This window comes from Mesoplodon bidens (assembly GCF_964165515.1).
Source record: "Mesoplodon bidens genome assembly, chromosome: 10".
NCBI classification, from domain to species: Eukaryota; Metazoa; Chordata; class Mammalia; order Artiodactyla; family Ziphiidae; genus Mesoplodon; species Mesoplodon bidens.
Window position 1 is genome coordinate 40751579 of NC_138172.1, and position 24178 is coordinate 40775756.

The 24178-nt window shown below is 58.6% G+C and overlaps 2 protein-coding genes across 5 annotated transcripts in view; one reads left to right on the forward strand and one right to left on the reverse strand.

Moving 5' to 3' along the window:
* The window catches only part of SCAP (SREBF chaperone), an 86966-nt gene extending 76452 nt beyond the window's left edge, over positions 1-10514 (forward strand). For 2 of the 4 annotated variants that reach the window (XM_081246942.1, XM_081246943.1), the window contains exons 9-22: positions 799-911; positions 1908-2002; positions 3912-4010; positions 4172-4390; positions 5101-5477; positions 6016-6204; positions 6288-6489; positions 6578-6693; positions 6775-7464; positions 9024-9106; positions 9213-9379; positions 9561-9641; positions 9831-10037; positions 10120-10514. In XM_081246942.1, coding sequence (XP_081103068.1) covers positions 799-911; positions 1908-2002; positions 3912-4010; positions 4172-4390; positions 5101-5477; positions 6016-6204; positions 6288-6489; positions 6578-6693; positions 6775-7464; positions 9024-9106; positions 9213-9379; positions 9561-9641; positions 9831-10037; positions 10120-10365 — 2884 coding nt within the window. In that variant the 3' untranslated portion in view covers positions 10366-10514. The remainder of the gene's footprint in view (positions 1-798; positions 912-1907; positions 2003-3911; positions 4011-4171; positions 4391-5100; positions 5478-6015; positions 6205-6287; positions 6490-6577; positions 6694-6774; positions 7465-9023; positions 9107-9212; positions 9380-9560; positions 9642-9830; positions 10038-10119) is intronic. The other 2 variants (XM_081246944.1, XM_081246945.1) reach the window with 2 other exon arrangements.
* A 327-nt stretch (positions 10515-10841) lies between these two features.
* Positions 10842-24178, reverse strand: part of PTPN23 (protein tyrosine phosphatase non-receptor type 23) — a 40864-nt gene continuing 27527 nt past the window's right edge. Inside the window, exons 3-25 of the mRNA XM_081246946.1 lie at positions 19487-19614; positions 19166-19242; positions 18500-18549; positions 18215-18346; positions 17898-17978; positions 17671-17802; positions 17539-17586; positions 17068-17124; positions 16882-16940; positions 16621-16700; positions 16392-16506; positions 16232-16297; positions 15715-15860; positions 15094-15405; positions 14859-15013; positions 14606-14757; positions 14339-14518; positions 12507-14241; positions 12243-12427; positions 12045-12149; positions 11831-11969; positions 11630-11743; positions 10842-11549 (exon numbers count right to left, since the gene is read on the reverse strand). Of these exons, the coding sequence (XP_081103072.1) occupies positions 11070-11549; positions 11630-11743; positions 11831-11969; positions 12045-12149; positions 12243-12427; positions 12507-14241; positions 14339-14518; positions 14606-14757; positions 14859-15013; positions 15094-15405; positions 15715-15860; positions 16232-16297; positions 16392-16506; positions 16621-16700; positions 16882-16940; positions 17068-17124; positions 17539-17586; positions 17671-17802; positions 17898-17978; positions 18215-18346; positions 18500-18549; positions 19166-19242; positions 19487-19614 (4728 nt within the window). The 3' untranslated portion in view covers positions 10842-11069. The remainder of the gene's footprint in view (positions 11550-11629; positions 11744-11830; positions 11970-12044; positions 12150-12242; positions 12428-12506; positions 14242-14338; positions 14519-14605; positions 14758-14858; positions 15014-15093; positions 15406-15714; positions 15861-16231; positions 16298-16391; positions 16507-16620; positions 16701-16881; positions 16941-17067; positions 17125-17538; positions 17587-17670; positions 17803-17897; positions 17979-18214; positions 18347-18499; positions 18550-19165; positions 19243-19486; positions 19615-24178) is intronic.

Sequence of the window (24178 nt, forward strand, 5' to 3'; positions counted from 1 at the left end):
GGCTTCAGTCTCCTCAGCTTTGCTGGGCCCCACTTGCCTGTCCGTTAGCGAGTACTGCCAGTTGGCCTGTGCCCTGCCTTGGCTTGTCACACTGGTCTCAGGAACAGCGATTTTGTGTTTTCTGTTACCTTCCTTGCTCACAGAACTGCTTCCTTTCCTAAAGGTGATAGTGCTAAACACCCGCTCCCGCCAGAGCTGTCTGCTGTGCCCTCAGAGCCCCCCACTTCCACTGCTCTCCAGTGGAGACCCCAGTGAGGTTTGCCTCGGCTGGTGTTCTTTGTGCCTAGACTTCCCTCATAGACCGTTACTAGTAGTGGGAGCCTCTGGTCTCAGAGAGCTATAGGAGAATTTTCTTTAGAAACAATTGCTCGTCTCCAAACACAGCTTCTCCACAGAGGCGAGTAGGGCTTTAGGCTGGTCTCCTCCCCCTTCCATTTTGTCCTGATGGCTTGTCTGGGTGGTCTCTGGCCAGTGTGGGAGCCTGGTGTGGGGAGGCCCCGAGAGCTGTGCTCTGGCAGCTGGGCAGCCCAGGGGCCTCTCTCCGCTGTGCTGGATAGATGGAGATGGGGGTGGTCGCTCTCTCCCCGCACAGCTTCGAAGCCTGCCTGAAAGCTGAGAGCCGTGCAGACAGAGGCCCTCCTGGGATGGGGGTCGGTCTTGTGCTGTGCAAGTCGCTCAGCAGCCCCCACTGTAGGGTGCCAACCCCACAGCCCCCCGGGACCCAAGCCCGTTAAGAACCAGCTGTGTGTCGGGGGCCCTCCTCAGTGCTCGGTTCACCCTGTCCCTCTCTGTCCCCAGTGAGATTTTCCCCTACCTTGTGGTGGTCATTGGGCTCGAGAACGTGTTGGTGCTCACCAAGTCAGTGGTCTCCACCCCAGTGGACCTCGAGGTGAAGCTGCGCATCGCCCAAGGTAACAGGTGGGGAGTGCGGGGTGCACTAGGGCAGGGGAGGGGGGCTGTGCTACGTCTTCCGGCTGAGGAAACGGGGAGCCCAGGAGCCTCCCTTGCTGTGGCCTCCAGCGTCCCATGGCAGCTTGTTAGCATGAGCCCTGAGGAACCATGGAATCACCAGGCCATGCTTCGTCCTGGTTCATGTGTCAGTCAGAAAGCAGACCAGACTCTGCTGCGGGGCTCATATGTTTGACCCTTCGTCAGGCTGGCACCTGGTCTTTCCTCCTGCCTCACTCCATCACATGAGGCCCAGGCCCCTGAAGCTGGTCACCTCAGAGACGCTGCCTCCACAGCTGTCAGGAAAGCCCCCCGTGGCCTCCATGGCAGGAGCTGGGGATCTGGGGTTCTGGCAAAAGCGAGAAAAGAGCCTGGAGGTCTGAACTCTTGCACCTCCTTGTCCTTCTCACCCCCTATCTGTGGGAGCAGGGCTGGGGGCAGGCTGTTCACTCAGCAAACCTCTGTGAGCTTCTGTGAGAGGCCAGGCTCTGCACTAGATGTAGGGTTCTGAGGAGACTAGGGGAAATGGCCGCTGTCCACTAGACGCTCAGAGCTTTAAACGTGAGACTCTGTGATAGCCTGGGGCCCGGGGGGGGCTGAGGTAGATTAGAACACAGCGACCTCCTCTGTCCCTCGAGCCATTCTCCCACGTGCAGACAGACCACGCACACCCGACGAGGACAGCCTGTGAGGCTGGATGTGCCAGCTTTGGGGTCACTTGGCTCTCCTCTTGGGTTTGCTCAACTCACACCTTGCTTCTCCCTTCCTCTGATGGTTGTAGCTCTCCCCTGGACCCTCCAAACCCTCCTTCCCTGCAGCAGCTGTGACAGCAGGGTCCTGAGGGTTGGGGCGCTTTGGTGGAATGGCTGCCTCGGAAGGCTCCCCATGTGGTTGTGTGCAGACACGTAGTGGACAGTGGTCACGTGCTGGCCTCATGGTCCTGTTGTCGTCCTCTGCAGGCCTAAGCAATGAGAGCTGGTCCATCATGAAGAACATGGCCACAGAGCTGGGCATCATTCTCATTGGCTACTTTACCCTTGTGCCTGCCATCCAGGTAAGGCCCCCTCCAGGGCTGTAGCTTAGGTGAGCATGGAGCGACTGCTGTTTCCCCAGCTGTGTGGGGCACTCCCCCGCTACACTGCCACCCTCACCTATGAGGTGGGCCCTCTGCTGGCAAGATGGCTGTCACCATGCACAGGGTGGTCCTGGCGTAGCTGGTTCAGGAGGAGGACTCAGTGAGCCGAGGCTGGGCCATGGGATTGAGCTCCCAGCCTGGCAGCCTCTGCCTTTGACCCTGTCCTTGCCCCTCGCTGCCTGTCTCTCATTCACCCAAGTGGCAGGAGGGGGCTTGGTGGGTGCAGCAGAGGCTGGCTGCCCGCTGTGCAGTCCAGCCAGACCTCGTTTCCCAGTTCTCAGGCAGAACACGGTGGGGCCCCTGAACTGGGCCCTTCCTGCCTTTCCTGACCCGAGCCCTGACCCACCCTTGCAGCCTCTGAACACATGGCCCGCACCCTGGGAGGGCCACCAGCCATTGCCCAGAGCCCTGGCCCAGCCGTGGGGCTGTGAGCAGAGGTGGGGGTGGACCCACACTGAGTCAGAAGCCCAGACTGTTGCTGCCGGTTCCAGGACGAGTTGTGTGAAGGGAGTGAAGAGCCATCCCCTCCCCGTCCTCCTCCACAGCGTGCAGGCCTGCTGAAGTTTGGGGATGAGCTGAGACCACAGGGGCCCCAGGCTCCCACCCCCGCCAGAGGGCGTCTGCAGGACGCGGGCAGTCTTGGGACATTAGAGCTGACATGACCACGGTGCCACCATGTGCTCCATCCTTCATCTTACCCCACATTTGAGTAGAAGCCATGGTGATGTACCAGAGGTTGCAACAAGGGCAGGGGAGAAGAACTTAAATCTGAGAAAATTCCATCTATCCACAGGGCTTGGGGAGCAGAGAGACCACCCCTTTTCAGTTTCAGGGCAGAATTAATTCCCCCCCCGAGCTCTTCCCTTCCTTTCATTGGTCCAGTGTGGTCACTGGCCAGGAATATTTCTTTTTTTCTTTCTTTTTCTTTTTTTTTTTTTTTTTGCGGTATGTGGGCCTCTCACTGTTGTGGCCTCTCCCGTTGTGGAGCACAGGCTCGGACGCACAGGCTCAGCGGCCATGGCTTACAGGCCCAGCCGCCCCACGGCATGTGGGATCTTCCCGGACCGGGGCACGAACCCGTGTCCCCTGCATTGGCAGGCGGACTCTCAACCACTGCGCCACCAGGGAAGCCCTGCCAGGAATATTTCTGAGAGCCCCCCAAACCAGGCCAGGCTTGGGCTCTAGGTAAGTGTTGGTCTGTGGCACGTGAGCAGGGCCAGGGGCTCAGTCAGGGAGGGCTTTTTGGGTAGCAGGCTGGTGGGGCTCAGAACTTTCCAAGTTGGGGCTTCCCTGGTGGCGCAGTGGTTGAGAGTCCGCCTGCCGACGCAGGGGACACGGGTTCGTGCCCCGGTCCGGGAGGATCCCGCATGCCACGGAGCGGCTGGGCCCGTGAGCCATGGCCGCTGAGCCTGCACGTCTGGGGCCTGTGCTCCGCGGCGGGAGGGGCCACAGCAGTGAGAGGCCCGCGTACTGCAGAAAAAAAAAAAAAAAAAAAGAACTTTCCAAGTTGGGTCAAGGCACCTCACCTCCAAGTTCAGGCATCAGCCTTCTCTGGGTAAAAGGGTGTGTGTGTTGTGGCGGGGGGGTGGGGGGGTGGGGGGGTGGGGGGGGTGTGTCTCTGCTGCCCCCTTGTGGGGAGGGAGGGAGCTGCTGCATTATCCTCTTCGGCTGCTCCCAGATTTCAGAACTACCAGCATCTCTTTTCTTTCTCTCTGCTGTGCCTTGCCTGAAACTGCCCTACAGATGCCAAGGTGCCTGCAGGCACGGAACTGGTTCTCTAGGTGCTGGACCGTGAGGTCATGGTGTCCCCTCATCTGCTTAATTCCAGGAGTTCTGTCTTTTTGCCGTCGTGGGCCTGGTGTCTGACTTCTTCCTTCAGATGCTGTTTTTCACCACTGTCCTGTCCATTGACATTCGCCGGATGGAGGTAGGACTGGGCTGAGCCCTGCCCACCCACCTCCTCCGCATCCCTGGCTGTGCTCAGGGGATCTCTGGGTGAGACAGGGGCAGGCCTCGGGGAGGGCAGCAGCCCAGTGCGGGCAGCCTCTGGACAGCAGCTTTGGGCCCTGACCACTGCACCCCCAACAGCTAGCGGACCTGAACAAGCGGCTGCCTCCTGAGGCCTGCCTGCCCCCAGCTAAGCCGGCGGGGCGGCCAGCACGCTTCGAGCGGCAGCTGGCTGTGCGGCCGTCCACACCCCACACCATCACACTGCAACCGTCCTCCTTCCGAAACCTGCGGCTCCCCAAGAGGCTGCGTGTCGTCTACTTCCTGGCCCGAACCCGCCTGGCACAGCGCCTCATCATGGTACCTGCCACCCCTGCCCGAGGGCCAGCGCTCAAGTCCCTCTTGTATTTTGCATTTGTCTTGGAGGTGGGGGGTGCCCCTCAGGCCTTCATGGCTTTGGGAAGCCACCCACTCTACCCTCCTGCCCAGACCCTGGTGGTTTCTGAGGTGATAAGCCTATCTTTGGAGACGTAGCCAAGGTTATTAGGGAGAGGAGTCATCTCCCCAGGGTGACCCAGGACGGGGTGCCCTGGGATGGAGCCACCATGGTTGCCCGAGTCAGGGTTCACTGTGCAGGCATCAGAAAATGCTGGGCTGGGCAGAGGGGAGAAGGAGCAGGGCTGGCCGCTGGTCAGTGGGCCTCTCCTAAGGAGTTGAAGTGAGATGGCAGCGAGGCTGAGGCCCTCTGAGGACTAGGACCCGTGGTGTCTATGGAGCAGGTCATGCAGCTGGTCCCTCTGGCCATGCTGACCATGGGAAAGGTAGCAGCTTTCTGGGCCAAGCTGAGGTGGGGTTTGGGGATGGGAAAGTTCTGTAACAAACCTAAGGGTGCACCTCTGTTTCCAGGCCAGGAGTCCCAAACCCTGACCATGGAAAGGGAACTAGGTCCCTCTGGGGGGCAGTTGGCCCCCAGTCATAGTGGGAGGACTTGGGGAGGCAGGAGGGAAGGACAGGTTGGGGCTGCCCGTTGCTCCCAGAGGTCCTGCTGAGCACCCGATGCCCCACTGCAGGCTGGCACCGTTGTCTGGATTGGCATCCTGGTGTACACAGACCCAGCAGGGCTGCGCACGTACCTCACTGCCCAGGTGACAGAGCAGAGCCCTCTGGGCGAGGGTGCCCTGGCTGCCATGCCCGTGCCTAGCGGTGTGCTGCCTGCCAGCCACCCGGACCCCGCCTTCTCCATCTTCCCACCTGGCACCTCTAAGTTACCCGAGAACCAGACATTGCCAGGGGAGCTGCCCGAGCCTGGGGCTCCGGCTGAGGGCGTCCATGACAGCCCAGCCCCAGAGGTAACCTGGGGGACTGAGGATGAGGAACTTTGGAGGAAGTTGTCCTTCCGCCACTGGCCAACGCTCTTCAGCTACTACAACATCACGCTGGCCAAGAGGTGAGTTGGGCTGTGCCAGGTCCCACCTCCCCACCTGGCGATGTCAGCTCGCTGTCCCCAGAGCATCCCTTCCCTTTAGGAGGGAGATCCTCTGGTTTGAATTCTGCATTTCCTTTCAAATAAACACCCCTAAAGTTGTGAAGTAGGAGCCAGGGCTCCAAGCATCCACAACCTAAGAGTAGCCCGGGGCCCTGCTCTGGGGAGTCATAGGTTGCTGTCAGCCACTTGGCCAGAAGGAGATCCACCTCACTCACTTCCACCCACTCTGAGCCAGAATGGGTGACAGACATGGCAGTGATGGCTTGGCTGCCGGTTTCTGTGACACAGCAAGGTTGGGGTGCCAGAGCTGGGCTGGGGAGGGACGTTACCTCTGCTGCCCCAACCCGTGCTGGGAAGACTGTCCTGAGAGGGTGTTCTTGGAGCCTGGCAGGTTGAGCTGAGTCCCGTGTGAAGAGCAGAGAGGGGGACTGGGGCAGCAGCAGGAGGGGGGTCCCTTCCGAGGGCATCTCTGCTGAGGCTGCCCGCTGCCCGGCCCCAGGTACATCAGCCTGCTGCCTGTCATCCCGGTCACGCTCCGCCTGAACCCGAGGGAGGCCCTGGAGGGGCGGCACCCTCAGGACGGCCGCAGTGCCTGGCCCCCGCCGCGGCCTGGGCAGGGTGGGCTCTGGGAGGCCGGCCCCAAGGGGCCAGGCACGGCACAGGCGCACAGAGACATCACCCTGTACAAGTAAGGCCCACGAGGGAGGGGGGCAGCTGGCAGGGACGGGGTGGGGGGATGGGGCATGCCTCACCAGGCTCCGCCCGGTGCAGGGTGGCAGCACTCGGCTTGGCCTCGGGCATCGTTCTCGTGCTGCTGCTGCTCTGCCTATACCGCGTGCTCTGCCCTCGCAACTACGGGCAACCCGGCTCGGGGCCTGGGCGGCGGCGGCGTGGGGAGCTACCCTGCGATGACTACGGCTATGCGCCACCCGAGACAGAGATTGTGCCCCTGGTGCTGCGCGGGCACCTCATGGTGAGCGCGGGTGGGAGCTGGGGGCACCTGAGGCCTGGGCCGCTCAGACACCAGCGCCTGTGCCCATGTCCATGCTGTGCTCCCACAGGACATCGAGTGTCTGGCCAGTGACGGGATGCTGCTGGTGAGCTGTTGCCTGGCAGGCCACGTGTGTGTGTGGGACGCGCAAACTGGAGACTGCCTCACTCGCATCCCACACCCGGGGTAAGTACCCCCCACCTCCCACCCACGCCCTGCCCTGCATCTGTGCCCCACTGTCCTCACCCCACCCTCCCCACCCCCCAGCAGGCAGCGCCAGGACAGTGGTGTTGGCAGCGTGTTGGAGGCTCAGGAGAGCTGGGAACAGCTGTCGGACGGTGGGAAGGGTGGCCCAGAGGAGCCTGGGGACAGTCCTCCACTACGGCATCGTCCCCGGGGCCCTCCGCCAGCTTCCCTCTTCGGGGACCAGCCGGACCTCACCTGCTTGATCGATACCAACTTCTCAGCGCACCCACAGCTCCTAGAGCCCGCTCAGCCCGAGCCCCGGTACCGGGCGGGCTGCCGCCGTGCTCAGGCCTCCCCAGGCTATGACTTCAGCCACCTGGTGCAGCGACTGTACCAGGAGGAGGGAATGGCTCCTGTCCACACACCAGCCCTGCGCCCACCCTCGCCTGGGCCCACGCTGCCCCAGGCCCCTGAGGACGAGGGGGGCTTTCCTCCCGAGAAGGGCTCCCCTTCCCTCGCCTGGGCCCCCAGCGCAGATGGCTCCATCTGGAGCCTGGAGCTGCAGGGCAGCCTCATCGTGGTGGGGCGGAGCAGTGGCCGGCTGGAGGTGGGCAGAGGGGACGTCTGTGCAGGGGGTTTGTGGGCCCTCCCAGCTCGCAGGTGCTCACAGCCTCTGGGCCTACAGGTGTGGGACGCCATCGAGGGCACTCTGCGCTGCAGCAGCGAGGAGGTCTCCTCGGGCATCACGGCCCTCGTCTTCCTGGACAAAAGGTGCGCGTGCTAGGATGCCTGCCTCAACCCTAGACAGCCCAGCCCAGCACACTCTGAGGTTTGAGCCCTGCTTCCCCTTCACTGGTGTGTGACTTGACTTCCCTACTCTGTGCCAAGCCCCACACCTGTGAACAGCAGGTAGGCCACCTCAGTGGGAGGGTGACAGCTCAAAGGGTTAACAGGTAGGAAGCACTTAGAATAGGGCCTGGCACATGGAGAGTGAGCAGTTCTCACCCTTCTGAAGTCAAAGTTGCTCTAGGTAGCCTGTCAATACTGGCCTTTCTAGGTTTCCTGGGTTTTCAGTTCCAGAAAAATGCATTTTCAGAAGAACCGTCTTTTCTTCCCCTTTGATGCTGGACACTGTCCTCGCCTCCCTCCTCAGCACGGCTGTTGGCTGGGTGTTCCCGGGGCTCGATCACACACTCCCTGGGAGAGGAGGATTCCCGGCTTCTCAGGCTTGAGCTCCCACCTCTGGGCTGAAAAACCTGGGCCTCACCCATGACTAGGTGCCTTTGCTGAATGCTTCACCTGCCTGACCCATGCTGGCTCTTCCTTGCAGGGTCACTGACTGTGGCCCCACCATCTGAGCTAAAGCTGGAGCCTCATTTTCTTGGGGTGGGGATACCCCTTGCTCTTACCTCTTAGCTTCTGTTGGCTGCTGCTGTCATTCCTGCCATTGCCAGGCTTCTTGCTCAGGCCTTATTTAGCTAACATCCTACCCTGCGGTCTGGCCAAGTTCACTGGGTTCTCCACGCTTGGAAATTCTCCCCTGCTACTGTTTGTTTGTTTGTTTGTTTGTTTTTTTGAATTTTAGGGGAAGCCCACATGTCTCAGCTCAACCCCCAAAGTTCCATGGTCTCTCCCTCCCACCCCTGTGCTGTGCCTTCCCCATCTCTGTCATAGATCCTTCAGATTATGGGCAGAGGTGAAGATGTGCATTGCCCCTTTGCTGGAGTAAGATTTTGAACTCCACTCACTTCAAAGCTTTGGGGCCACAGGGCTAATGTCTCCATCTCTGCCTGTCAACCTGTGCCTAGGAATCAGGGGCGGTGGAGAATAATCCTTATTTCTTTGTGGAAAAAGGAAATGGAGCAGGTGGTGCTTGGGTCGAAGCTGCTTTTCTGTGATGGAGACAGCAACACCTTCTGTGGCTCTAGAACACAGCCCCACCTTAGGTCCTATTTCTCCTCCCCGAAGCCTTTCCTTTAGCTCCAGGCTGTGGAGGGGGACTGCCCATCCCCCTTGTTTGTTTTTGTTTTTAATTTCCAATCTTACACGATGCTCCCCAGGTACCACTTTACACACACTAGCTCATTTACTCCTCATGACCACGCTGTGAGGTGGGTACAGTTGTTCCCATTTCACAAATGAAGACTGAGGCACAGAGGTTAATAATTGGAGTTGCAACCTGGTCCCCAGCACCTGTGCTTCCCTCTTGGCCACGGTCCCTCATGGCTCCACTGTTCCCACAGCCAGTGGGAAGGGCCTGTGAAGGGCCCGCGGTGCTCAGCCCCAAGGCTCTGAGGGAGAGCCACCTGGCAGCCGCTCTTCTCTTCCAGGATTGTGGCTGCCCGGCTCAACGGTTCCCTTGATTTCTTCTCCTTGGAGACTCACACTGCCCTCAGCCCCCTGCAGTTCCGAGGTCAGGGGACCTGGACTGGGCTGCCGCCTGCACCTGGTGGGTGGAGCGGAGGGGCTGCCTGCAGGGTGTCTTCTCGGAGATCTCTCACCTGGCCTGTTGTCCCCAGGGGCCCCGGGGCGGGGCAGTTCCCCCACATCCCCTATGTACAGCAGCAGTGACACAGTGGCTTGTCACCTGACCCACACAGTGCCCTGTGCACACCAGAAGCCCATCACAGCCCTGAAGGCAGCTGCCGGGCGCCTCGTGACTGGCAGCCAGGACCACACACTGAGAGTAAGTGTTGGCACCATCTCTTGGGCACTGGGGTGGCCCAGCACAGGGGGTGGGGAGCACATGGGGTCAGTCAGGGAGTGGCTGGAGGTGTCCTGGATGAACTGTGGAAGGGAGTTCCTGGCCAAAGTGTGATTTGGAAAATCCCAGAGAGACCAGAATCTGATACCTGTTCCTGCCCCAGGTGTACCGTCTGGAGGACTCATGCTGCCTCTTCACCCTGCAAGGCCACTCAGGGGCCATCACGACTGTGTACATTGACCAGGTGAGGGCCGTGGCTGGGGTGTAGGGTATCAAGCCAGGCCCATGGCCCTTGTTTCTAACTCCCGGGAGCTGGTCCCCAAGGGCCTCTGTGAAGCAGAGTGAGGGCTCCCACCCACCAGGGCACTAAGCCACCCTTGTGGACAGAGGTGTTTCACCACAGTGACCAGCTCCCCTGTGCCTGTTCCCTTAGACCATGGTGCTGGCCAGTGGAGGACAAGATGGGGCCATCTGCCTGTGGGATGTGCTGACTGGCAGCCGGGTCAGCCACATGTTCGCTCACCGTGGGGATGTCACCTCCCTCACCTGTACCACCTCCTGTGTCATCAGTAGTGGCCTAGATGACCTCATCAGCATCTGGGACCGCAGCACAGGCATCAGGCTGTACTCCATTCAGCAGGTAGGCATGTTGGGGGCCACGGGATTCTCGGTGTTTTAGGGAAGGATTCAAGACACCGAGCCTGTCCTGTCCTTGCCTCCAGGACCTGGGCTGTGGTGCAAGCTTGGGTGTCATCTCAGACAACCTGCTGGTGACCGGCGGCCAGGGCTGTGTTTCCTTTTGGGACCTAAACTACGGGGACCTGTTACAGACAGTCTACCTGGGGAAGAACAGCGAGGCCCAGCCGGCCCGCCAGATCCTGGTGCTGGACAATGCTGCCATTGTCTGCAACTTTGGCAGCGAGCTCAGCCTAGTGTACGTGCCCTCTGTGCTGGAGAAGCTGGACTGAGGGTGGGCCTCCCTGCCCGTCTGGCTGGGGTGCTCTTTGGGGCAGTGTGCTGGACCTGTACTGGGGAAAGAGCTGAATCTTTGGGAAGCTGTCTCTGAACTGTCCTGTCCTGCCTCATGACTGTAATATTAAATTTTTTTTAAAAATCACATCAGCCAGGGGCTTTGTGAGCCACTTGCGTCTTCCCCTGGGTGAGCTCTGGCATCATTTACACCCTCCCGGTGCCTGAAGTGCAGCACTTGGTTAGACAGTTCTCAGCTCAGAGCAGCTCCTGCCAGAAGCCATACAAGTCAGAGGAACAGTTTACAGGCTGGGGAAGTTTAGCAAGCCAGCACTAGAGGCCGCCTTGCATAACCACTTCAGAGGTGTGGAAACCAAGGTGACCCCCTCCACCTCCACACTCGCTAAAGAAAGGTGGTGCTGCTGGGGCCCAGCCCCCCACCTCCCGGGGAGCAGCGCTGAGCAGAGACACTGGCCACAGAACAGGTTTGTTTATTCAACAGCAAAGAGCTGAAAATGTCAGGTCCCACAAAGGAGCAGAACCTGACCCAAGACCCGTGGTGTATCTCTATCCCATAGAGCTGTGGGCTGGGCCAGGCAGGGCTGAAGGCAGCAGGAATGGGAGTAAGACTAGGCCCCACCTCAAGAGGGGCAGACTGGCATGGGAGACAATGTAGTGCAAGGACCAGGCAGGCAAACCCTGTTCAGGTCTTGTTGAGTGTCCAGAGTGGATCCAGAAGGCTGAGGGGGTCGTCAGTGGGCCGGGCAGCCCGCAGACCCTGCCCGTTATGGGCTTGCAGAAAGTTTTGCTTGCTCATCCGCTGTTTTCCCCTCAAGGAGCTGTCCAGAGAGAAGGCCTCAGGAGTTAGGGAGGCCAGCAGCTCCAGGGAGGAGGAGGGGGGCCCCAGGCTGGGGACCTCAGGTACCGGCTGCTCCTCCTCAGGCGGGGGGGCCTCAGGCAGGGGTGAAGAGAGAGGGGGTGGGGAGGAGGATGGGAGCTGGGTGGACTCTGGGAGGCTGGGTGGTGGCAGGCCTGGGGGCTCTACAGGGCCTGGCAGGCCGGCAGCCGGGGAATCCAAGCCCCCAGGAGGCCGGATGCTGAGCTTGGCGATAGTGGCCTGGATGGAGCTGATGGGCACATCCCCACCGAGAACCAGGTCCTGGGAGTCCTGAGGAAGGTGATTCTGAGGAGACAAGAGTGGGTGAAGAGGGAGTCCACGAGGCACTGTCAGTCCCAGCAGCCCCCAGGGGCTCCCTCCCTCACCTTCTGGGTGACACTGGTGCCAGCTGAGGGCTTGCACGGAAGGGGCACGCCGTGGCGCTGCAGGACCTGCTCCACGTGTTTCACCACCGCCTCATGGCAGAACCTGAGATGCAGCTGCAGGGGCGCATTGGGCCTGGTCAGCCGGGCGGGGCCCGTCACCCAGGATGGAGGGCCCATCCCAGCTCCCGCCCGGGCCCTCACCTTCTCCTGCAGCATGTGTTTCCTCTGCTGCCGCATGCGCCGCACCAGCTGAGGCAGCTCAGGGATTCCACTCCCAGCCTCCACCTCCTGCACAGCCGCGTAGAGCAGCGCGAAAGCTCCCGTGCGGCCCACCCCGGAGCTGCGGCAGGAAGGGGCTGTGAGGCCAGCCCAGGAGCCCCCAGAGGAGGGCCGCTTGGGAGCTACCCACACCTACCTGCAGTGGACGACGACGGGCGTGTGCAGGGGGCGCTGATGCAGGTAATGAGCGTGCACCTCCTGGATGAAGTGCAGCAGGTTGCTGGGGCTGTCCGGCAGGCCTCTGCGGGGTGGGGCGGTGTCTCTAAGCCAGACCTGCTCGAAGGCCGCATCACCCTCCCAGCCCCCCAACCACCGCCCAGGGGAGCAGACGCACAACTCCGGCCACGTGGGGAAGTGGAGGTGCACGAGCGAGCGCTTGAGGCTCTGGTCCCGGAACTGCAGGCTCAGCACCCGCTCCACGTGGGTCTCGGTGGTGCGGACACTGCTCAGGGCCAAGCTCAGGGCACCGTGCACCATGGGCTGGCCCCTCTCGGTTGGGAAGTAGCGAGCCACCTTTTGCTGAAGGACAAACAGGGCAGTTAGGGCTGGTTTTCCAGTTTCCCTGCTGGGCACCCACCAACCAACCTCTCCCTCTCACCTTTTCCATCTCGGCCTCGGACACGAGCATGACAATGACTGACACTTTCTGCTCATGCACCATGAGCCAGAAGTCGGCAGCTGTGCCAGGCAGGGGGGCCTGGGTGGCCACCAAAGGTGGGCAGTACGGTGAGAGCCCCTCCACGCGGCTGGCGTTGATGTAGTCGTCCTTGCCCGAGCGCAGCACCACACGGTTGCTGTCGTAGGGCATGACGTCCTGGTGCCGGTTCTTCAGTGAGTAGCAGCGGGCGATGGCGATGGAACGGCCACGGGCATCGTGCTCCTGTGCGTCTTGCAGCTCCCGCCAGACAGCGTCCAGAGCCCCTGCATCGCCCAGCTGGCCCCGAAAGGCCTCCAGCTCCTGCTGCAACTGCTGCAGCCTCTCTGGGTGCTCGTAGGGGTCCTGCTCGATCAGCCGCAGGGCCTGTGGCCGCCGGCCCTCAGCTGCATCCACCTTAGTAGGCTGCAGCAGGGGCTGCCCACCCCCAGGAGGCTGAGCGCCTCCATGCTGACTCTCAGGGCTGGAGGAGAGCAGATCTGCACTCGCAGCACCTCGGCGCAGACACACGGCTGGCTCTGCTGCAGGGGGCCGAGGAGGGACGGGGCCGGGCCCCGGTGATGGGGCAGGTGAAGGCACCAGGTGGGGAGTGGGGGCAGGCTGGCTGGCAGGCGGAGGGCCTCGAATGGAGAGTGGGGGGGCCTGGGGGCCCAGGGGCCTGGGGGAAGGGGCAGGGCCATATGCCAGGGTGGGATGGGGAGGCTGAGGGGGCCCAGGGCTGGGGAAAGGCAGCACCCCTGAATGGGGGGGCAGGGGGTCCTGAGAGGGGCCTGGGTAGAGCTGGGTGTGCAGGGTGGGCGGTGGCTGCCCCAGGACACCAGGCTGAGGGGCAAAGGGATAGGGAGTCTGTGGGGGTACCAGTCCTGAAGCCTGGGGTGGGAAGAGGTGCGGATGCTGGAGTGGAAGGGGCTGCTGGGGAGGCTGGGGCCCAAACACCGCTCGTGTGGGATGAGGCTGGGGCCCAGTCCTCGGGGCTGAAAAACCTGTGGGCATCCCAGGAGAAAAGTGGTGCTGGGCTGGGGGAGCTGCGAGGGGTGGCTTGGCCCCCATCGGGTAAGTGTAGGGCACGGGCAGTGGCTGGGGGGGCGGCCCCGGGAAGCGGGGCCGGGGAGGAGCAGGGGCAGGGTTTGGCCGTGGTGCCGTGTGGCTGGAGATGGGGGCCTGGACGCTATCTACTGTGGTGGTGGCTGGCCGAATCCCCACGGCCAACTCAGGGCCCGAGAACTGGGGAGGTGGGGCTGAGGGCAGGCCTGCAGCTGGTGGGGTGGGCCCCACCCCCCCATAGGGACTGCTCACCATGCCATGCTGTGGCGAGGATCGTGGCATGAGGCCCAGCTCTGGTGTGTAGGCCCCGGGTGTGTAGAGAGCAGGTCCAGGTGCCATGGCCACCACAGGGTGCCCTAGGGCCTGGGGGGCCCTGGGCTGCAACATCTGGGCTGGGCCTGAGTAGGTACCAGGCGGTAAGGTGCCTGAGAGATAGTGGGGTCCTGGGCCTGCAGAGCTGGGGAAGGGGCCGGGGGGGAAGTGGAGTGGGGCAGCGGCCCCCAGGAAGGTGTCGGGGGGCAGGCTGCGCAGCTCCTCAGGCAGGTCCCCGGCCTCCACTGCCTCGCCCTCCTCCCTGCGGGGCAGCAGCGGCTTTGGGGCCGTGGGCCGTGGCGGCGGCTTCTTTTTCAGCTCCCTGTAGGATGAGGTAGGGAAGAAGTGGAGCCACACACCCCCTCAGCCTGACCTCGGTCTGGGCTGCAGCCACACCCCGGCCCCGGGGCCACACTCACCTGTCCAGGAGCTGCTGGCGGGCTGCCTCGCGGGCCTGGCAGGTGGACTGTGCCCGTTCCAGGAGAGCAGCCACCTTGCTCTCCAGGTCTGCATAGAAGTCCTTGCCCTCCTGGGACTTCTTCATCAGGTCCTCATAGGCTTCATAGGAGGCCACCAGGGTCTGCAGCGTGGAGTTCCACCTGGTGGGCAGAAGGGCCGGCAGGAGGTGAGTAACTGGAGCCCAGCTCTGGGCAGGACTGGGTAGACGCACAGGGCTAGACACTGACTTTTGGTCCAGTTCACTGAGCACCCGCCGCACAGATGCATACTGCACGTTGGCCTCTGTCAGTGCCCGGAGAATGTTGTCCTGGGCGGCCAGGTTCTGCTCCAGGTACACCCTCAGCTGGTCATACTTCTTCAGCTGCTCCTCAAACAGCTTCTGAGGGAGTGTGTTGGGGGGTGGAGGACAGACACTCAGGGCCTCACCACCTAAGGGTGGAGCCCAGAGTCAGCCCCTGCACACTGCTCACCCAGCCCCACCTTTATCTCTGAGTGGTCTGTGGTAACCAGTGACGCCGTGATGTCATCCTTCTGGATAAGCTCACGCAGCTGCTGCTCCAGGGACACACGCTGGTCCCGCATCTCCTGCACCTTGGCCAGGATGCGCTTCAGGTTCTGCAGCACTGCCTTGTCCTCTGGGAGCGGCAGTGGTCAGTGAGGCCAGAGAAAACCCCAGCACCAAGCCTCTCCCCATGGGGACAGGAAGGGGGCTCACCTGGGGTGAGGGCTGGCGTGGGCAGGGCGGCCCGGACCTGGTCCAGAGGCCCACTGAGCAGGCGCAGGTTGCCAACATGCAGATTCATGGCGCGGTGCAGCTCGCTGTTGGTGAAGGAGGCCTTCTCGTGGACCTCCATGTACTTGGCCCATTCTCGCCTCACGTCTGCCAGCTCGGCCTTGGAGACAGCCGTGCTGGCCCCTGCCTGGCTCACTGCCTCCTGCATCTTCTGTTCTAGCAGCTCATCCTCCTCCAGCAGGTCCCTGATGTCCTTCAGGGAGGCCTCCACATCCGTGAACACACCTGACAGTACTGGGGGCATGTTTAGAGGAGGTGGGGTCAGCTCCTGTGGCAGGCAGACCAGGCATCCAATCTGGCCCATCCCCCAGGAGACAGAACTGCCCCCTCCGTCAGGCTTGTGTGCAGCCCAGTGCTGGCTGAGCAGTGCAGACAGAAGGCACACAGGGTGCGGTGGTTCACCGAAGTGTGCAGTCGGTGCTGTGACAGGGGCTGGGAGGGGTGAAAACCTCCATCCTCGGTCAACAAGGGACACAGAGAAGGCTGCAGCAGATGACTCCCACGTTCCTGCCCTCCACCTGCTTGCTCTTCCTCCTTACTCACCTTGCATGGACTGGACGAGGTTCCTGACAGTGTCGGGCCGGACGCTGAGAGCCGCACACTTCTCCATGAGCTGGGGTGGGATGTGGCTGTAGGCATCAAGGTTGTCCACTGTCTCGGGATCCAGCTGCATTGAATCCATGAACTGGCTGTTGAGGGGCAACGGGACCAGGTGGGTGCTGGCTCAACCCCTCAGCTACACAAGGAGCCCACTAGGGCAAGCCCCCACCACTGAAGCAAGGTCTGAGGTCCTAGCAGACAACAAATCAGCATCTCAACTGCCACCACAGAACATGCCCAGGGCACTGCTGACAACAATGGGACATCCTCCTCTCAAGATGCGTGACTCTCAACTTACAAATCTAGCATACAAGACCCTGGGCAGGGAGGGCACAGCCCGGAGGCCTGCTGGTGCCAACAGACCTTTCATTTACTCCTCTCCCTGTCGCAGGCAGCACTGGGGACCCCACAGAGGTCTGGTGTGTACCCTCCATGCCTCCCACCCGAGCCCTGCACTCACTCCAGGACCTCATTCTTGTCCTCAATCCTGGCCACCATCTCCCGAAGCAGCTTGGCCTTCTCCTCACTGCAGGAGAAGTGACAGCCATTTGCTGGAAGCCCACGTCTGCTGAGGTAGCCCAACCCGACCTGGGCTAATAGGGCCTGCCTGTCCCGCCCACCTGTACAGCGACGAGGCTTCATGGGCAGCCATGGGTACCAGTTTGGTGAAGATGTCAGGGCCCGTAACAGCTGGGTCTGTGGGGTTCACTGGTAAGGGCTTCACCAAGGGGGCACCTGGGAGGGGTGAGGAAGAATCGTGGAGACCAGGCCCACTCGAACCTCGACTGCCTCTCTTCTGTCCCATCTTCAGCCCCTACCCCGATCCTCGGCCTCCCTTCAGCTTCAGACCTTTTACAGGCTGAAGGGTGTCCAGTGCTGGGACAGCCTCGTGGTAGATGAAATCATTGTCCTTCTTGGCAGAATTGTATCTGGGGGTCAGGAGAAGGAGGAATGGGGAGTCTTGAGTGATCAGCAGGGATCCAGGACCTAGCCTCCCACGTGGGCCACTACTCTCTGGCCCTGGTGGCTTCCTCCCAATGATGCAGGCAAAAGGCCAAGACCCTTCCTAACAAGAAGGAACCAGAGCCACCCCAAACCCCAGAAACTCACTTTCCCCCAATGACGTCCATAGTGAAGCGAAGTGCGTCTTGCACAGTGTCAGGCTGGCCCTGTAGGGTAGGGATGGGGGTGCTCAGTGCCAACCACAGCCAGTGCTAGGACACCCCTCAGCCCCACCAGGCTTGCTCCTTGTCTTCTCAGGCTCCGAGGGGCAGCCAGGCTCTTCCTCATCTTTACCTTGGCCAGCTTGATGGCTTCATTGAGCTTGTCCAGGGCACTCTGGAAGTACGCGACCTGCGGGGGACAGAGACCAGTCCGTCCTTCCCTGCTTGGACCCTACTCCTTCCGCCACCCCAACCCCCACCGAGCCTGTCTGGCCATCAGGTGACCCATCAGAAGACAAGGAGCTGAGGAGGTAGCCACGCGCCAGCCCAGCCAACAGCACGACGCTTAGCGTCTACCTTCCAGCTCCACCCCACAGCCTGCATCTCCCACCAGCCATCCCGAGGGGAGCCTGCTGCGCCTCCTCTGTCCCCTGGGGATGAAGGCTGCACACTTGGGACAACACATGAGAAACACCAGGTCTACGGTGGTGGTGGGGGGCGGCCAGGGATGTGGGGGTGAGAGACAGAAGAAGGGTCCCCACGAGGATCTGACCAACAAGGCTGGGACCAGTCCAGAGTCCCCTCCTTGCCACAGCTCACTCACCCGCTCTCCGAACTTCTGCTGCTCCTCAGCCTGCTTCCCCATGTGCAACTGAGAAAGAAGAGATGTCACTACTTACTTCCTGAGCTACGGCAACTCAGCCCAGCCCAGCCCTGGTGGCCACAGTGCCCTCACATGAGCCACAGCCGCAAAGTAGTAGATCTTCATCTGTACCAGCTTCTTCCAGTCCTTCTGGATCCGGCCCAGCAGTGAGGCGGTATCGGGGTTCTCCAAGGCCCGGCACGCCTCCTTGTAGTAATCCACCACCTAGAAGCCAGGACAGCGCTATAAGTTGGGGATCGGAAGTAAACCAAAAGCCTGTCATCAGTCCCTTGTGGGCCACCGTCTATCCCTGTCCCTACCTGTGCACTGATGCGAGCCACCAGAAAGCTCTTCCTGTTGTCCAACATGGACTTCTCCAGCAGACACTCCTGAGCCTGGCCCTGGAAGAGCAGATGGAGATGCACTCCATTCCTCACCGGCACAGACCACACGGACGCCCTCTCCGCCCAGCCTCCCGCACTCCAAGCAGCACAGCCCTGCTCCTGATCCAGCTGGGGCTCAAAAGATCAAAGCCTCTGATCTTCCCTCACTGCCATGTGCACAGGACCTCTAGGATCCAGCCCTAACCGTGCCCGCCCCTGGGTTCAACTCGGCCCCAACAAGGGCATCTCCTCACCAGCATGAGGTTGACATTGAGAGTGAGGATCTGCCGGCTCATGTCAACGCTGTAGGCTTGAGGGAAGTGCTCACGCAGGTAGGCAAAGGCACCTGCTGCGCACTGGAAGTGAGTGCAGGAGACCTTCATGCCCTGGGAGAGAACAGGGGAGGATGCCAGAAGCAGAGCCACAGAGCTGCCTGTGTCCTCTCCACAGGGCAGGATTCACACTCTGGAGGCTGACAATACTCAGCACCCCTCCCTGGTTCTGTCCTATGGCCCACCCACTGCCCCTACCCTTCTCACCTCCTCAGACATGCGCTTGTCCATGGCCCCCAGCATGGAGTGCAGCGCCCCTGGGGAGGCACAGAACACGGGGTCAGGGCTAGCCTGGGACTGCTGGTGTCACCCATGATCAGGACAACAGGGGTCTGGGGCAGTCGGACCAAGGGCACCAAAGCTGGAGTAAATGGAGTCTCGGTCTCTGGCTCTGCACCAGGCAGGGATGGGGTGAAAGGGAAGGGGCTCCTGCCATCCACAGCCCTCAGCCTACAAGTCCAGTCTCAGTGCCTCAGGGATGACTACATAGGACTTGGGGCTCCCCAGGCTGAGGCTGAGCCATCAGGGTTGACGGCAAGGCAAGTCTAGGCCAGCCTTGTTCTCCTCCTGTTGGAAGCAATCCAGAGCCACACAGGGGGCCAGGATCTGTCCAGTCAGAAAAGCGAGGCCACCCCTCTGGGCCGGAGCACACTAGCAACACCATGTGGCAGCCAGCCTAGTAGAGCCTCTCCCCAGCAGGGTGGCTCCCTGTGGGCCAGAAGAGAGGTACCAGCAGAGCTGTGGGAAGGCAGTGGGAGGGTCAGAATCCAGGTGTCTTCCATCAGCCCACTGCCCTTGTGGCCTCCTGCTGAGCGGAGATGGGGTGGGCAGGGCTGGGAGGTAGGGCCATGGGGAAGGGGTTAGGTAGCTCACCAAGGTTGTAGAGAATGCAGGCCTGCTCATACTTGATGTCTTCATGGGCCACAGACTTGCCTGAGAAGATCTCAGTCCTGTGGACAGGCCACCCCAGTCATCTCGAGTGAAGGAGCTGGTGAAGCAACCCGCCACCCCCAGTGTGGCATAGGATGGGAGGGAGGCCTGGGGAGACCACACCAAGCCACTCCCCATGCTGTGCAGCAAGGAAAAGAAAGCGGTGGGGGCGGGGGGTGGGGGAGAGGGGCATCCCCACCGCCCAGACACCCCTGGGCCGTCCCAGGCAACCTCCAGGCTCCCCCCAGCCCTGCCAGCTCTCACCAGGTGACAGAAACAGCGGCCTCCTGGCCTGCACCCATGGGGACCCGACTCTGCAGGTAGTGGAGCTGGCCCAGGTACTTGCGGAGGACACTGCAGCCCTCAAAGTCCCGTGGGACACGAACAGCATTCTGGGGGATGGATGGAAGAAGCAGGCCTACTGTCATTTGGAGTAGAAGACAGGCAGGGCTGTCCACCCACAAATGCCCAGGAAATAATCGGAGCTGGGGGACTGCACAGTATAAGGGACCCAAAGAAAGCCCGCAGCTACCTGTAGTCATTCAACAACCATCCTACCAGCCAGGACTGTTGGACTGAATCATTCCCACTTTTCCAGGAGGCAGTTTAAAACATGCATTAAAAATTTTAATGTACTTAATGTTTGACCCACAGTTCTGTATCTAAAAATATACAGTAAGAAATCCAGAAAAGCAAATGCTTGGATGAGCATGCAAGGATATTTATCACAACATTAACAGGGCCAAATACTGGATGCCACCAAAACTTCCATTACAGAGGATTAAATAAATTACGTCAAGGCTACCCACAAAAGAGAATACTCTGCAGCCATGAAAACTGAAGACAAGGATCTCTACTGATATGTTAAGACGTCCATAACACATTTATTGTTGGGGGGAAAAAAGCATGTAACAGATGAGCAACATAATTTCATTTTTATAAAATCATATGGAAATTGATATCAACTAGGTATATAAACAGAGAGAAAAAAATCTAGACAGTTAAGTGATTATCCCTGGATAGTAGGGTTTAAGTAATTTATCTTATTCTATACATGCATACAGAGACATATTTGATTCTTTATATTGCTTATGTATTCTTTTATACGAACAATTTTCAATTTTTATAGTAAGCAATAAATCTAGTCCCATTTGGGGAAAAAAACAAAGTGAACCCTCTGCTCAAACAAACAGAAGAAGAGACAGTATGCCCTCCAAGAAGCAGGTGCACAAAGAGTGGAGGGGCTAGAATCACTGTGCATACCCTAACCCCACCTGCTGGAGCGACCAGAGATCCCCACACCAGGGTTCCAGCAGCCGAGGGGCCCAGTAGAGAGCTGCTGGGCACCAGCTAGAAGAAATCCTCTAGGGGACTTCCCTGGTGGTACAGTGGTTCAGACTCCGCACTCCCAATGCAGGGGTGGGGGGCACAGGTTCGATCCCTGGTGGGGGAACTAAGATCCTGCATGCTGTATGGCGCACCGTCCCCCCCACCAAAAAAAAAAAAAATCCTCTAGGACAAGACACTCCAGAGCTGGGCTCTGAGCCTTCTGTCTGGGATGCTCAGAAGGGATGTGGATACCCTGTGGAACATCAGAGGAGGAAGAGTCCAGCACCAGTCCACTCAACACCACTTCCCAGCAGTGTCTTGGGGGACCATCTCCCCTCTGGGCCTCAGTCTCCTCTTTCAACAGGAATGCTAAGCTCCCTCTCTGCCCTCTAGAACGCCCACTGCAAGGATAAGGTGTGTCACAGCCATACTGCTGAGGTGCCACCTCGAGGGGCCTATCCCACAGGCCAAGGCTTCTCATATAGTCATTCTTATCACTCCCCTCCCCATCATACTTCCACCATAATGAAATGGCACTTAACGTTTTCCATTTTTTAAAGTGGAGCCACATCCTAAGCAGTTAACATCTCTAAGATAACAGGTATGACGTACTAGCTACACATTTTTAAAATACTAAAGGATATACAAAAAGATTAAAAAATGTTTGTCTGCGTACTTCCTAAAACCATCTTTGGGAAACAATGGAAGCAACCCTCCCTCCAGGTCATGGAGATTCACCTGCATCCTTTAATCCAACCAAGAATGCAGCTGCCTCTTGTCCCACCCTGGTCTATCACACTCTGAGGAACTGCATGTGGTAGGAGTAGAACAGAACAGGGGAGTCTGAAAGCAAGCCCAGCCGCCACACCACACCCACTCCCCCACCCTCCAACAACCCCCTCGCCACCTCTGTCAGTTTTATTCCCTGTGATCACAGAACCAAAAATTTACTCCAGAGTAACTGAAAAGTCTTCTTAAAGAATTACTTCAGGGCTTCCCTGGTGGTGCAGTGGTTAAGAATCCACCTGCCAATGTAGGGCACACGGGTTCGAGCCCTGCTCTGGGAAGATCCCACATGCCACGGAGCAACTAAGCCCGTGCGCCACATCTACTGAGTGTGCGTGCGCTCTAGAGCCCGCGAGCCACAACTACTGAGCCCATGTGCCACAACTACTGAAGCCCACGTGCCTAGAGCCCATGCTCCGCAACAAGAGAAGCCACCGCAATGAGAAGCCCGCGCACCGCAACGAAGAGTAGCCCCCACTCACTGTAACTAGAGAAAGCCAGCACGCAGCAACAAAGACCCAACTCAGCCAAAAATTCAATATAAAAATAGATAAATAAATAAATTTAAAAAAAGAATTACTTCAGGCCCAGTTTTACAGATGAGGAAACTGAGGCCCAGATCAGGAAAAGAGAATTGCCTACAGATTTCCAGATTATATCCACCTTCCATTTCTACTGCAAATCAATGAGTTATGGTAAAAGGTTAACTTGACTTATGCTGTCTCTGCTTTCTACATCTCTGTGCTTTCATAAATTTCCTGTAATTCACTAAAAACTGGACCAGTGTTCTAAAACTTCTGTAATAGTTCATTTAGTTACTCTTTTATTTTCACTTTATACACTGCTGAATCTGGGAGTTTTCTTGATCTGATAATTTTTTTTTCACTGAAATAATTATTATCACCGTTCTATGTAAGAAAGTTTGTTCTGTGGTTTCACTGAAGAAACACTGATCTAGTCCAACTCCCACACTCTTTCAATCAGTAACTCAAGCCCCAGGAAGGGGAAAGTGACTATCCTGATGTCCTTCTGTGAGCTGTCTGTGCTGGGAATAGCCTCAGATCTGGAGCATTCTTGGGGTTGGCTCTCTCCAGCCCACTGCTCTGTGCAGGCTGCCTGCCCTACACCATAAAGGACCTGCCTCAGACGAGGCTTTGGAGCTGGGTGACAATGCTCCCTCGAGGGTGTTTTGTGTGCATGTGCACCTGTGTGCACAAAACAATGGTAGTCTGAGGGGTTAAGATTATCTCATTAGTTTTCAAACTCTTCAAACAGAATTTTTTTTTAAATTTAATTTATGCAGAGTATTCTGGGAAGGTAGCAGAGTAGGAAGCACCAGAAATCTGTCTCCCCACATAGACAACAAATGCACTGGCAGAATCTGTCTGATGTAACAGTTCCAGAACTCCTGGAGTCTACTGAGGACTTGCAGATGTGCAGAGGAATGTTTGGATAAATTTTGGTGAATCTCAGCCCTTAGCACAATCACAGCTACCCAGTGCCCATCCCTGTGCAGGCAGCCTTGCATGTGTTTCTGGAGCAGCTTGCATACACAGCCTGTGGGCGCCAGGGTGGGCAATGAGGACGCTGTCCTCCAAATATCAGGGATCTGCTCTGATCGGGGCTGATCGCGCTGCTTCTGATCTCAGAGGTGCAAAGAGGAGGCGGACACTGTTGTTACACCTGCCCCTGCTGTTGCACTCCCCCTCTGGCTGAAGTGACTTCAAGGGGATTTAAAGCACCAGTGCTTCTCCCCCCATATCCCTTCATTTTTCTCTTTTTCTCCTTTTGGGAGCCAGATATTGAGAACTATTGGATTCAAAAGCAACCACATATTCAGAGGAAGTTAGACAGTCATCATGCACACCCAGGGGAAGGCAAAGGCTCAGAAAAAACCTGAGAAGACTTCAAGTCCACACCTCAGACTGATTCTTGGCACAGAGACAGCCTACAACACTCCAAACAAACAAACAAACAGCAAACCCTGGGAAAAGGGATGATTCTGATTTCCAGAGTCACCACATCATTAGATTCAAATGTCCGGTTTTCAACAACAAAAATACAAGACATATATAAAGAAATAGGAAAATATGACTCATTCAAAGGGACAAACAAACAAACAAACAAACTGTTCCTGAAAAAGATGTGATGACAGCTCTACTAGATAAACAACTGTCTTAAAGATACTCAAAGAACTAAAGGAAGATGTGGAAAAAAGTCCAGAAACCGACATAGGGAACAAAACGGAAATATCAACGAGACAGAAAAAAAGGAACCAAGAAGAAATTCTGAAGCTGAAAAGTACAATAACTGAGTTGAAAAATTCACTAGAGGGCTTCCCTGGTGGCGCAGTGGTTGACAGTCCGCCTGCCGATGCAGGGGACACGGGTTCGTGCCCCGGTCCGGGAAGATCCCACATGCCGCGGAGCGGCTGGGCCCGTGAGCCATGGCCACTGAGCCTGCGCGTCCAGAGCCTGTGCTCTGCAACGGGAGAGGCCACAACAGTGAGAGGCCCACATACTGCAAAAAAAAAAAAAAAAAAAAAGGAAAAAAAAAAAGAAAAATTCACTAGAGTGATTCAAAGGCAGATTTGAGTAGGTAGATGAAACCATCAGTGAAATCAAAGCTAGGACAATTGAGGGGACTTCCCTGGTGGTCCAGTAGGTAAGACTCTGTGCTCTCAATGCCGGGGGCCTGGGTTTGATCCCTGGTCGGGGAACTAGATTCTGCATGCAAGCCACAACTAAGAGTTCACATGCCACAACTAAGAAGTCCACATGCCGCAACTAAGAGTCTGCATGCCGCAACTAAGACCTGGCACAGCCTAAATAAATAAATATT